This window comes from Falco biarmicus, chromosome 8 (assembly GCF_023638135.1).
Source record: "Falco biarmicus isolate bFalBia1 chromosome 8, bFalBia1.pri, whole genome shotgun sequence".
Classification (NCBI taxonomy): Eukaryota; Metazoa; Chordata; class Aves; order Falconiformes; family Falconidae; genus Falco; species Falco biarmicus.
The window spans coordinates 9,210,301-9,223,651 of NC_079295.1; the positions used below are offsets into that span (position 1 = coordinate 9,210,301).

Genomic DNA, 13,351 nt, shown 5'->3' on the forward strand with positions numbered 1-13,351 from the left:
GAGCAGAGTTTGGGGAAACTCTCTTGTAAAGGGCTGGAGGGGTCCCTGGCCGAATGTGAAGAATAAATGGTTTTGGGGATGGTGTTTGGGGCAGTGCTGGGGATGGAAGGTGACGGGGCAGTGCTGGGGTCAGGCTTTGTTCAAGGGATATGGGGCTGTGGGGGGTAGTGGTGGAAAGCAAATTAGTTGTATAAGAAGCTTGGGTGGCAGGTGGAGGGAGGGGATTCTGCCCCTCTGCTCCGCTCTGGTGAGACCCCCTCAGCAGCGCTGCGTTCAGTCCTGGGGCCCCCAGCATAAGAAGGTCCATGGACCTGATGGAGCGGGTCCAGAGGAGGCCACGACGACCATCAGAGGGCTGGAGCCGCTCTCCTGTGAGGGCAGGCTGGGAGCTGGGGTTGCTCAGCCTGGGGATGAGACGGCTCTGGGGAGACCTTACGGCAGCCTGCCAGGGCCTGAAGGGGCGGCGAGGAAGCTGGAGGGGGCTTTTTACAAGGACGTGTGGGGATAGGGCAAGGGGCAATGGCTTTAAACTGAGAGAAGGTGGATTTGGATTAGGTATTAGGGAGGAATACTTTCCTGTGAAGGCACTGGAACAAGTTGTCCAGAGCAGCTGTGGCTGCCCCATCCCTGGCAGTGTTCAAGGCCAGGCTGGATGGGGCTTGGAGCAACCTGGGCTGGTGGAAGGTGGCCCTGCCCGTGGCGACGGGGTGGAACTAGGTCATCTTCAAGGCCCCTTCCAGCCCAAACTGTTCCATCAGTCTGTGATTCCATGCAGGGTATGTCCCTTACGCGTCACACAGCACAAGCACGCAGAAATTTTATTACACACAAGCACGCAGAAATAATGCGGAAAAGCGGCATAACCGACCTGTTCCCTAAAAGATGCGGGTGCCGCACGTGCTGCCCAGCCACGCCCCCACCGCCGGCCCGGCGCGCCGCGGTCTTGGCCACGCCCTCCGCCCGCCCGCCCGCCCTGGAACCCGGCCCCGCAGTCCTCCAGAGCATCAAAAAGGTGGTGCTAGATCGGCTTAGCGTGTTCTATGCTGCGGGCGGAAGTGCGTCACGCTTGCGACGGAAGTGATGTCAAGGCGCGGCCGCCTCCTAAGGGGAGGCGGTTCTGGCTGGCGGTGGGGTGCCGTGAGGGGAAGATGCCCGTGGCGGTGATGGCAGAGAACTCCTTCAGCTTCAAGAAGCTCCTGGAGCAGTGCGAGACCCAGGAGCTTGAGGTACTGTGGTGCGGGGGGACGCAGCACCGGGAGGGGCCCGGGGGCGCCGGGGCCTGGCTGAGGCCCCGAGTGCCCCGGCGGAGCTTCGGGGCTCGGTGCCGCTCCGCCGCGCTGGTGGCTGCGGGCCCGAGGGTTTCTGGCGTCGTGGGTCAGGGTTAGCAGTAATTCTGGTCGCGGTAAATGCGGACTTTTGTCTGAAAGCGCTGTTTTGAGAGGCCAACCTGATCCTGCAGGGACAGGTATTCATGATTCTGCCTTTGTGAGGTTGATAAGGGTTCAGTGTTTGAACTGGCTGCTTGTGTGAAAGCCCGCCAGAAAGCTTTTTAGAAACTTGCAAGTTGCAGACAAAACGAGTGCGTCTTAGTACAATTATGAGGGTATTTTTGGAGGGTGCGTGTGAGAGAGAAGTTCATGGGTCTCTGTGTATCTCACGTTGTTAAGAAAAAGAAGATGTTGAACAGGTAAGTGGAGCACTGACCCAGGCTTGGAGAATTGCTATTAGATTGATGGTACGTTTATTATGGGAGCTCACACCAGAGGCTTCCTCTGCGCTGTTTTGAATTTTATCACTTGATGAGTTTTTAAGTCAGACTGCGTGCAACGTTAGTGTGCCAGACTGCACCCTGGGGTAAATCCAAGTGGCACCATGTTAATGCTAAAAGCTCTTCCCGAGTGATACCCAAAGAGCCTTTCTCATCTTGCAGCGTTTCCAGGGCTTTTCTAAAGGGAAAATTTAGGGCTCATGCGTCCTACTGTAGTGATTTGTAAGAAGGGAAAACTGGAGTTTTCCTCTTTCATGCGCTCTTTAATGATTCTGGCTTTTAGATCCTGCTGCCCTAGCAATTGAAGGGAGACAGTTGATCCTGTACGTGATCACTGGCACAGCAGAACTTTGGTGTTAACAAACCACACAGCTTTGCAGTGAAAAATCCAATCCCTAAATGGAAGGGGTCCCTACACATATGGGTGTGCATCATCAAGCATCAGCTGGTGTTTCTCTGCCCTGTTTCTATGCTGAGCCCACATGCCTCTCATATGCTCAGCATGGTGCTGTAGCTTCTTGTTATGCCCTGAGTTCTGTAGAATAATGTTAATGAAGCTGGAGGGAGATCGTTGCGCTGAAAATGAGCTATGTGCTTCCTCAAGTAATGGGCACATAAGCATAGAGAAGCAGAGGAGTGCCCTTGTACCATGTGCGAGAGTTGAGTGTGTCTACCCCTTCCTGGTGGGAATGGTTCAGTACTCCCTTTGGAGGAGCATATGCACAGCACTTACTGCTAAGGCATGTATTAGATAAGTGTGGGTAGAGGGATATGTAGGGTTATGAGATGGTGTTAGTCCTCTGACCACAGCATGTATTAACAGTCACTGAATGGCTTGATGTGAGGAAATTTTGGTTCTTATACATTGTATTTCTGTAAATGGAGTTACCTTTTTGCTCCCCTTCACATGTTAAAAGCTTCAAAACATGGGTTGATACTTGATTTGGGTAATGGTTTGAACCTATCTTGCAGTGGCTTTGCCTGGCCTTTTGGCCTCTGGAGTGGTGGGAGAGTTGTGTCAGGGTGAGTTCTGAATGGTGTGGGTAGAGCTTAGCAGGCTTTGGACTTTTTCTGCAGCCACCCGAGGAAGTGTAACATATCCTTCTCACCTCCCTGCTGCAGAGCGTGTGGCGTTGGACCTCGATGGGTCACTGGACTTCAACTGTGCTCTGCTCAAAGTTTCTGCTGTGTGTGCGAGCAGAGTCTTAGAGTAAATGGTAACAGATACACCCCTGGCAAACTGTTCCCAAATGCTTTATAAAGGCCGATAACTTATTTGCTGTGCATGTCTGCATCCATATGAAGATTCTTATTGGCACAATAATATATGCTGACAGGCTTCATGTTTTAGATCGTGAGTTGATACATAAACTGTGCTTTTTGTTGCAGGATAGGTGGAGCCACAGAGCTTCCTTCAGTAAGACTAGATTATAAGTCTAGTTGTTTTGGTGGTAGTTAACTTTCCCTTCTGTTCTGCTAGTCTTCTGGCAGAGAAATTAACGAGTTTTCTCTTTAGTGTGGAGACACTAAAGGTGAACTTACACAGTTAAAACAGGTGGTGTGAATTAATTTGCTTTGTTTCACTGGGCATAATCCAAGGAACAGCTGCAGAAACAGTTGTATTTTTATGTAGGTGATGAGCCCTGGGAAGTGTGAGAATGGCTGGGGACAATGATATCTGCTCCATGACATGGCTAATCACCTGCTTTTGGCTTAGATGAGCCTATAAATCACACATGTAATAAAATCAAATAGCTGCATAACTGGCTTCCTGTGAGTGCTTGCTACACTATCCTTTGATAAATTAGTAAAATCTTATTGGAAATCTTTTTAGCTTTTAAATGATTATAGACTTTCAAAATTTTATAATTTTATTATAACTCAATTTTTTCTACTTGTATGATTTGTGAGGTCTGAAGTGTGTCAAGTGTCAAAGCTTAGTTTCGACTTTTAAGAAGGGCAGCTCAAGTGAGTGGAGAAGCTGTGCTCTGGTGGAGCATCCTGAATTGAAATGAAGTTTAAGTCAAATGAAATCATGAGTGCCTAAAAACAGCTGTTTGTGAGGAACTGTAAAGTGAGATGGTTACTGCTTTCATGAGCATAAGCTAGAACATTAGAGTAATGAAAGATACAAGCTTACTTTATTCATTCAAAAGAACAAACTAAGTTTTCTAAGTAAAACTTCTAGCATGTGCAAGTTAACTCTTCATTGTAAGATAAACTGCATTGATACAACATAGCAACTGTGACAATTTGTCCAGACTTATTATGGGTGGTTGTGGGTGTGGAAATTGTCTTGAAGTGTTCAGTTTTCATTAAACTTGGCTTCCAGCTGTATTTTGTGAGATACTTCTCTTAAAATATGTAACCATATTATTTGTACTTGTTTTTTAGGCCCCTGGAGGAATTGCAACACCCCTTGTTTATGGCCAACTTCTAGCTTTATACCTGTTGCATAATGACATGTAAGTGGCTTGTCTTAATCTTTAGCTTCAGATACTGAATTTGTCATTGTCAGCTTGAGCTGCAGTTGCCAGAATATTAGTAATTGGTTGCGTGGCTGACAAAATAGGCATTATCAATCCTAGGCAGTACTGTGGTTTGGTTTGTGGTTTATTGTTTTGTTTTGTTTTTTTTTTTAATATTAATGAAATTAAGTCTTTCACCCCTTGCTCTGTCAGGAAAATTATTCTCTGCTGTTTGCTGTTGCCCACTCTTTTGAGCTGTAGGAAAACAGATCTGCTTTAGGGAGAAAGTTCCTTAAATAGTGAAGTTGGCTCTTTAGAAAGTGTTGAACATGTCAGTGTTTTGATTTGTAGCTTTTCAAGGCTGCATTTGCTTTGAATAGGATTGCGAGATGCTCCTTGTGCTTACATTACAGCAGGATAACTCTGAACTGTATGTGTTAGAAATGAGGGGTGCTCTTGGCCTGAATGAGCTAAAGCTGCATTAAACTGTAATCCTTTGAATGCAATCTGATGGGTTATTACAGTGTCCCTGTGTGAACTTGATTCACTGTGTTTAGGGTTTTATGTAGTAATTGCCAATTATTTATTCAGGCAGAATATTCAGCCATTTTTGGATTATCAAGCCAAAGTAAGCATTGGTGTGGGGATTTGAAGTTCGGAGTGTGTTATTGCATTGTAGATGTATATTCTTCCAGGGCAAGTTCCCTGAATGCTGATACCGAGTATTAAGTTTAATGCAGATAGCCTTGGTTCAAATGATGGTGAAGTTTTAAATTGTGCTTTAGTGAAAAGCAGTGAGTCTTTTTCTCTACTTTGCATTTTAAACCTTTTGGGGAATTTGTAACCATTTCAGTTTGACTGCTATGCTCTGAAGATCAATGAGTAAATATCTCAATATGTCCACATCTCCAGAATGTATGTGACAAAGCTGGGTTGGGAGGAACATGCACAAAACAGTTTAAATCTTCGGTATGCAAAGTGAGGTGTGGGCACATGAAGAAAGTATTCTTTTACTGTTAATAAGTTAAATAAAAATATCTTTAAATGGTGTTTATTTAATTCTTTTTAATTTCTATATTTGTTTGCTTTATAATGTGCATAATATATTAATACAGTTGTACATGTATGTAACTTATAAATACATGTACGGGGCGGGGGGGTGCATGCTCAAAAATGTTTTTCTGCTGGAAGTGCATGATTGAGATTTGGAGACCACTGATCTAAATGACAATTGATGCTATGAAAAGTTACTGTTTGTATGTGTGTTCCTCAGAGGCAGCTATTCCAAAGATAAAACTGCAAAACTAACTCTTGTGAATTGCTGCCTAGGGTAGATAAATGAAAAACCTTTTCTAAACTTGGGTTAAATGAGGCAGTTAATGAATTATTTGTTGTTTTGTGGCAGTCGTGTTATCTACTCTAAGAGTAACTTTGGTTTTTTACTTCAGTAGATGAAGAATGAATCTTTTTAAAGCACTGAGATGAGACTGTGTTAATTACAGCATCTGAACAAATCTTTTGGTGTCCTTGTAGCAAACATTTGGTTATTGAGAAGTATTTTTAACTTAAATTTTTTTAGGAATAACGCGCGGTATCTTTGGAAAAGAATCCCTCCTGCTATCAAATCTGTAAGTACTTCATGAAATGCTGTTTCATACTAAAAAAAAGTTTCATAAAGCTCACAAATAATGACTTTTCCGCCAAGGACTCTGTTGGGTGAGTAGCCTCGGGTTTGGTTCTGTGCAGTGAACTACATGCTCAGCAGATGTGACCTGTCATCAAGATTGCAAGACTTTCAAGTTAAAAATTCGCTTCACTGTGCAAACCGCATCTCTACTTTACAAAGCCTCTACTGAAGAGGGAAGTATCTTTAAGCAGAAAATAAGTTGTGCCTGTCTCTTTGCAATTCCAGTCAGTAGCCTAAGTGTGGATTATCGTACACGATTGGTTTAGTTGGTATGTGAGCCTGGATTGCTATAACTGATGGGAGCAGGCTTTGCTTACGTGGGCGATAAAATTTTGGTAGAGGATGGACCAGGGAGCTTGCAGCAGTGATACCTGCTAGAACAAGATTTGCCAGTGCTTGCCTGTTCATCTTTACAGGTGTTGTAGTGTTACTTTTGCAATGGGAAAGGGAAGGGAACAGAAGTAGGTTTATACAGTATGGTCACTATAGAGTATATGCTGTTCTGGATTAATTGGTGGGGGATTTTTTTGTCACAACAGGCAAATGCTGAACTTGGTGCAGTTTGGTCAGTAGGACAAAGGATCTGGCAGAGAGACTTTCCAGGAATCTATACAACAATCAGTGCACATCAGTGGTCCGAGACTATTCAACCAATCATGGAAGCACTTAGAGGTACAGAGTGAACTTCTGTAGGTAGCGTGGAATTACATGTTACCATAAATTATTTCTCTGTGCTCAAACACAAATAGGCAACTAGACAAATGACTGTCATGAAAAATCAAAGTGCTGAGGAAGATTGTTGCCAAGTTTTTGTAGGTTTTACTTAAAGGATTTTAGGTATTGGGTGTAAATAAAAAGCTCATTACAAAACCTTGTAGAAACAAACTGAATTGTTTTTATTAAGATTGTGTATGTGATTGTATATGTTCTTTCATAGTGGAATTTTGTACACTATACGTTTTGTTCTATAATAGCAAAAGGGACCATTAGTTTACCCAGTTTTAACCAGTAATCTAGGGGACTTGGCTTGGCATTTCAGCACTCTGCAACACTTAGGGAAAGATTTCTCTTTAAATGTGGCTGTAGACAAATGTTTTGTAGACTATGTAACAGTAATATGCAAAGTCTTGCTACCAGAGGGCAGTACAGACTGCTGAAAAGCCTTCCCAGTTACTTTGCAATAGCAAATCCTCTGTAACTTCAGAAACAACTGATTTTTAGAGGCCTTGTTATCAAAGTAATGTGGAAAAAAAGACATGAATAGTTTAGTTGTTTTCTCTTTTTTTCTGATTCTGAATTGTTTGATGCAAGTTTACTGCAAATGGAGAATGCCATCAGAAGCAGTTTCCTTAACTGGTTTACATACTGGTGGTTGTACCCAAGATGCTGCAAACTGCATTTGGAAGTTAAATGTGGTCTCTGAGGGGGTTTTGTCCTGGCATAGAGCAAGCTGTTGTCTCTGGCTGCTGACTGTAGTATTTCAGTGGGTTATGGGAAGGGAGAGGGAACTTTTAAAGTGCTAGCTTTAAGGGTGCTAGTGGTTTTACAAATGTGTTAAATTTTTTCAGATCTCCTAGTTATGGAGATTAGTCTACTGTCTGCTCACAGTGTTCATCTCTTCTTAGATGCAACTAGGAGACGAGCCTTTGGACTGGTTTCTCAGGCATATACCTCAATAGTTGCAGATGATTTTGCAGCCTTTGTTGGGCTTCCTGTAGAAGAAGCTGTGAAAGGTACTTTGTATTTATTTACTCAATAGTTTTTCTACAGATGATTGAGATCAGAGGGCTGTAAGTGATGGTAAATAGAAACGTGTAGAAATTCTGAAACTGCTATAAAGAGAAGTGATGGGGCAGTGAATAGAGACAAATGTCGTCTTTTGTTCTGGATAAGTGTTCATTTTTATTGCCACTAGTTGCCATTGGTTATCCTCCCCTTTCTCTGTGTGGAAATGTTAAGGCAATTCAATGGTGAGGGAAGAGTGAAGGTAGTGGATTAAGCTAGTCCCATGTGCTATTACTTTCATGATGATATTTGTTGAACTACATGTTTAAATAAAAGCATTTTTGTATGAAATACATGCCTTGGAGCTGTGGTGTACAGGCAGTGAACTGAGGTACTTTTCTACTGGTCTTAACGTGCATCTTTATTTTGCAATTCTAGCAGTCATTAAGGTATTTGTTCTTACAAATGTAAAAATGCCTTTTCAGGTGTGTTAGAGCAGGGCTGGCAAGCAGACTTTTCAACTCGTATGGTAATGCCTAAAAAAACAGGTAGGTGGAGCTGTTATTTCATTAGACATAGAGTTTAGCATTATCTAGTAATTAGGTGTTAGTTTTTAATTAAGAGGTTTTGCACAATACTTTAGATATTTTTTGTGGAGGTTTATGGCACTTATCAACATAGAATATTTAGAAAATGTAGGAAGTACAAAGTAGTGGGTTTGGTTTGGGGTTACAAGTAGTTTGGATAAACTACATCCTCAAATTAACTGTTTTTTAAACAAAAGCAGACAGGATATGCTATGATTTCTCCTTCTCCTCCTCTGCTGCTGGCTCTGACTCAGTGGAACATAAGTTGGGTGACCTCAAATGACATGTCTTAATCTAATAAAGATGAGTTAAAAAAATATACCATTTTGAACTTGAGGATTTTTTCAGGAGAAGTAGAAGGTCTTTTGGCAGGAATCTAGTGAATCTTTGTGTTTTGAGGAGCTCCAGTTGTTGGTATAATTCCCTTTGCTTTCCGAAATTTATTCTACTCGATCTTTTCTTTGTCATGGTGTTGATAACAGAATATCTGTTCCTGCAGAGCTCAGCCTGCAGAAATACTTGGCTTTTTTTTGCTGAAGGTATAGCTGTGGCTGGCTGTGGCAAAAATAAATGTTAAGCTGTGAAGACAGGATGAAATGACTGCTCTTAAACTGCACAGTGCAGCTCTAGAAGAGGGAGCCAAGTTATGGCATATCCAAAAGGGCAGCATCTAATAGGCTAAGAAAATACACTGTTTGTATGGGCAGAATTTTTAGGTGTTCAGAGCCCAGAACATCATAATAAACATGTGCCAGGCAAGGTGTTGAAATTTATCCCTGAGGGCACATAACCAACCAGAGCCCTGAGCTTTTTATGTGATTGGGTTTTTTTTATTAACTGGTTGCAAAATATGCAGTGCTTATGAGTACTGGAAACTAGATACATGTGGGTTTTTTCCAAAAGTGTGTGCAAGAACTACTATTGAGGCAAAAGGAAGAGGCAGGAGTCTGTGATCTGTTTGAAGCTGCATGTCTAACCGCCTAAACCTTGGGTATTGTGCTTTTTAGCTATGAAGTAAAACATGATAATTGAACAGGTTTAACCTTTTCATCCAGTTTTGGCTTGCTGTATAGAACTGTTTAAAATGGATCTATTGGTCTAAATTCTATGTGTTTTTCTTCAGGTGTGCTGGAAGCTTCCTTTAACAGATTTATTCCTTCATCAGGTACTTTCTGTTTATATATAATCTTACTTGCGTATGTCTAAATATGATTAATTAAATATGTCTAAATGTTATTAATAGAAACACAATTTTACCAGCATCACAAAATGGGAATTGGGTCCTAGAGAAGTGAATATTGTTACTCCCCACCTCAAAAAAAAAAAAAAAAAAAAAAAACAAACCAAAAAAACCCCAAAAAACCAACCAACCAAAACTGCACCCCACATGTGAACATGTTTCTTACTCTGTCTTCTCTTTCCCTCACATCTTAATGAGTGCCTGAGATTCCCCCTCCTATAGCTGAAGTAGGGAGCAGATTCCAAGAAGGGGTAGATGGCACCTGTAAAACAGTAAGATTATGGCTAAAACATCTGACTCCAGAGGCAATTATTTCACAAAGCAACTCTTAAGTAGGTTTCATTGCTTTTGTGTGATGTGGGAGTTCTGAAGTCTCCCCTGCAGAAGAAAGCAATCTTCTGGTTTTACTCGGAGCTCAACTATAGATTGAGGTGTAGTATGTTGTATCATGCTGACTCTCAAAATGCTGTTGTCTCTGTCATTCACAACATGGTGACCGCAGATCTGAATTGGTGACTTGCTGTGTCTTAACAGTTTTCAAGTGTCTTAAATTGACAGGTTTAATTCTAAGCCAATTTCAAGAGCTGGGGTCTTGCTTTTTGAAAACATTCTCTTGATTGTCAGTCTGTCACATACTTGCAGCCCAAAGCAGTATGTCTACTTTAACTGTATTGTGAATGCTACTCTGTTAACCCCTTCAGGAAGGGTAAATGCAAATTTCCCTGCTATTTTTATTTCTGATTTTTAAATCCTAACTTGCCTCCCTGGCTTCAGTCACTTGTCTTCCAACCTATTGTTAAAATGTAGTCTCAGATTAGCTGGCATTTATAGAAGGGTCTGCATGTGCACTGTGTTCTCCTGCAACCCGTGCAGCACTTTGCTGTGCTTTGTCAGATGACCCAGTAGATTTATTTGGCATCTTCTGTATGGCAACTTGTAAGGAAAGGAGCAACTGAAGAGCTCCAGGAGCATTCTTGTCAAGAAGTCTTCGTTATTCAGACTCCAACGTATGCATAAAAAATTCTGGAGACTGCTGACAACTGGAACTTCTTACAGCTATATCTGCTGTTACTGACTTTTGGACTACTTAATGTTGCAGATAACAAAAGTAATGTCAGCTAAAGCTGTGTAGGTAGGAGGCACAGTTAAAGATATAGCCCCCGTAAGACTGTTTAACAGTCTGATGCATTTAATTTTTTTCCTTACTGTTGTGATGGATGGTATTGCAGATGGATTTACTTTCTTGTTTTCGTTAATGATGCATTTGTTTTATCTTTGTAGAACCTGCTCCGGTTCCACCAATTCCAAATGAACAGCAGTTGGCCAGATTGACTGACTATGTGGCTTTCCTTGAAAACTGATTACCCTGCTCCTGTATTCAGAACAACTTGGGAATCCTGTGTACTGACAGTTTTAGAAATCTAAGATTTACTTCATTTTGTATCTGTTAAACATTGCAGCATCCCTGACTCAAATGTGTGAAGTATACAGTGTATGTTAGCCCAATTCATGTTTTGCCAAAGCCAAGCTAGCAATTGAAACAGTCCTTAACTCTTGTAATATTTATTCAGTAGGTACACAGCAGTATTATATAGTAAGGTTTTTTTTATTATTGACTCATAGCAGAGAGACAGAACATTTTCCAGGTATGTTAGGAATGGAGAAGAAAAAGTGAATAATGAAGCAGGTTGGGTGTGTTGAGAAATTTAGGCTAGTAGGTTGTGTGCTTCTATGGGGAGTACTGGTTTGCTTATCACAGATCAGTTGCCTATTGAACTGAAGTACAAAGCGTGGAAGACTGCCCCACCCCTATCTGCATAGAGAAAATATTCTGATGAAATAGTAACTTAAAGAAGAAAACAATTTACAGTAACTCTTTTGCAAGTATATTTGTGGCATATTTACAATGTTTTCTCATTGGTCTTCCTAGATTGTTAAATCTTCTGTTTTGATGGGAGAGATTTCACATTGGGCATATTTTTATAACAGAATAATTGGAGCATTTAAAAAAGGCAAATCTTCGCTTTGAGGAAAAATTTCTACTTTTGGAAGGTTTTATTTGAGCTATGTAGGACACCAGATAATTTGCTGGGTAACCATACACCTTCTTGAGGCCTGTCATGTCTTGGTTCTGTAGTACAGTGTGCCAGGATCTACAAGAAACAACAGCTCTTCCCTGTCTTTAAGCTTTCTGGATTACACCTGCAGTTATTGGAGAGGAATTTTAAAAGTAAGAGTAGGTGTCCCTGAGTAGAGACCAATTGAGATGGGGATGATATGTTATCCTGCAATGTCAGTTTGAGATATACATTTTCTATATCGGAGCACTGCTGTGTGAATCTTTGAGTTAAGAGTGGATTTTTAGAAGCAGAAAGATGACTTGTATTCCCAGGCTTCTTATTTCTATTATGCTGGTAAAAAGACTATGGGAAAATAGAGGTGCTTTAAAAGGCAGTACATGCCTTCATTTGCTTCTCCCTCCTTTTCAGCGTCATATTCAGTGGTATCATCAAAGATGGCAAGTGTGCCCTGTGTTGTGATTGTTTTTGTTCCAGTGTGCACTACCTACTGTACATTCTCTTGTTGGAGGGATGTGTTAGCAGGGAGGAATTATAAACTGTGCACTGCTGCTTTGAGAGCTCCCTTTATATGTAAACACTTACTCAAAATGATTATTTATTTGAAACCCACCTGACTTGGATTTCTAAATTTATCTTCAGTGATATTAAAGAACATGTTTACACTGACCTTGTGTACTTGATTTTTCTTAATTTTCCTTGGGCTACAGTTGTTCTCGTTTGGCTGGTTTTTTAATGAATTCTTATGGGGCTTATTTGGGTAGGGCTAGTTAAAGATTAGTACAACACATTACGCTTAGACAGGTATTTTGAACAGCTTTGTGTGCAGTATTTGTATCATTTTATATCTTAAAAAAGGTACCCTTCAGATGTCTTCCAATATTCAAAGGTGTAAGGTACTTGAAGAGCTAAGTGAAAATTTCCCCTTGTGTGTATGTGTTGTGCAGCTTTGCAGTTGTTTGTAGCACACAAAGACAACCCTGCTTGCAGCCATGAAAATTAGACGTGATTAAAGGATTACTAACCACTTGTACTTAATAAATGGTAGTAGGAGAGGAGCAACGTGGACACTGGTAGTTGAGGCTGTCTCAAATCTGGTATCGACTCTATATCAAATATAGTAAGTTTGACTCCTCTCTGCTCAGTTCTAACAAGCTCATAATTTTGAGTTCTCTGGTCTGCTGTAAAATTTAAGCTGGCTTTTAGCTTTGGGTATGGCATTAACTCGTAACTTGTCTTGAGTACCATGCTCCTAGCCACATTTCTTTGTTTGTACTCGTTTGGAATCCAAACGATCTCAGATCTTTCATCCTCATTGCCCTTTATCATGGTTTCTGGTTCACAAATACCCTTTTTCAGATGGGCTGCTTGTTGCCACTCTTACTAGTCATGTAGTAGCTATAGCATGGCTCATAACAGCAGCAGAATATTTTCTGTTTGTTTCTGATCCTTTCCATGATTGGCACTGTTCTAACATCTCTTGAGTGCCTGTGTTCTCGGTGTTGTAATGACAGTGACTTGAGTATCTTTCGTCAGCAGTGGTAACTGGGTTGGTGTGCATTGTTGAACGTTCTTATTCAGGGTTTTTCTCTCTGGTTAGTGCAGTGCATGCATGGAAAACAAATGGGCAGTGAACATTAGGTGAAATTTCAGCATTGTACGACACTTCCAGTCTTTGTCACCAGACTTGCTTTTGACTTCTTGAATAACTTTATAATCTTGGCTTTGTTGCTTTGCTAACCTGAAGAACTTTATCAATGTTGAACATAACAGGTATTACAGTAATTTATGGTAGCTT

At 41.3% G+C, this 13,351-nt stretch overlaps 1 protein-coding gene across 1 annotated transcript; it reads left to right on the forward strand.

Annotated features, from left to right (window-relative positions):
• The first annotated feature begins 1,074 nt into the window (after positions 1–1,074).
• COPS8 (COP9 signalosome subunit 8) lies at positions 1,075–12,222 on the forward strand. The gene is made up of 8 exons (XM_056349908.1): positions 1,075–1,226; positions 4,163–4,233; positions 5,816–5,864; positions 6,463–6,595; positions 7,549–7,656; positions 8,134–8,196; positions 9,359–9,400; positions 10,757–12,222. Exons 1-8 carry the CDS (start codon positions 1,149–1,151, stop codon positions 10,834–10,836), a joined length of 624 nt encoding a protein of 207 aa, XP_056205883.1. The 5' UTR covers positions 1,075–1,148; the 3' UTR covers positions 10,837–12,222.
• Positions 12,223–13,351: the final 1,129 nt, after the last annotated feature.

Bases quoted from the DNA above. Each gene is read 5' to 3' on its own strand.
- COPS8 (XM_056349908.1), top strand. From the start codon at position 1,149: ATGCCCGTGGCGGTGATGGCAGAGAACTCCTTCAGCTTCAAGAAGCTC. The intron at 8,197-9,358 runs GTAGGTGGAGCT...GTTTTTCTTCAG, and splicing joins GGTAATGCCTAAAAAAACAG to GTGTGCTGGAAGCTTCCTTT. The intron at 9,401-10,756 runs GTACTTTCTGTT...TTATCTTTGTAG, and splicing joins CAGATTTATTCCTTCATCAG to AACCTGCTCCGGTTCCACCA.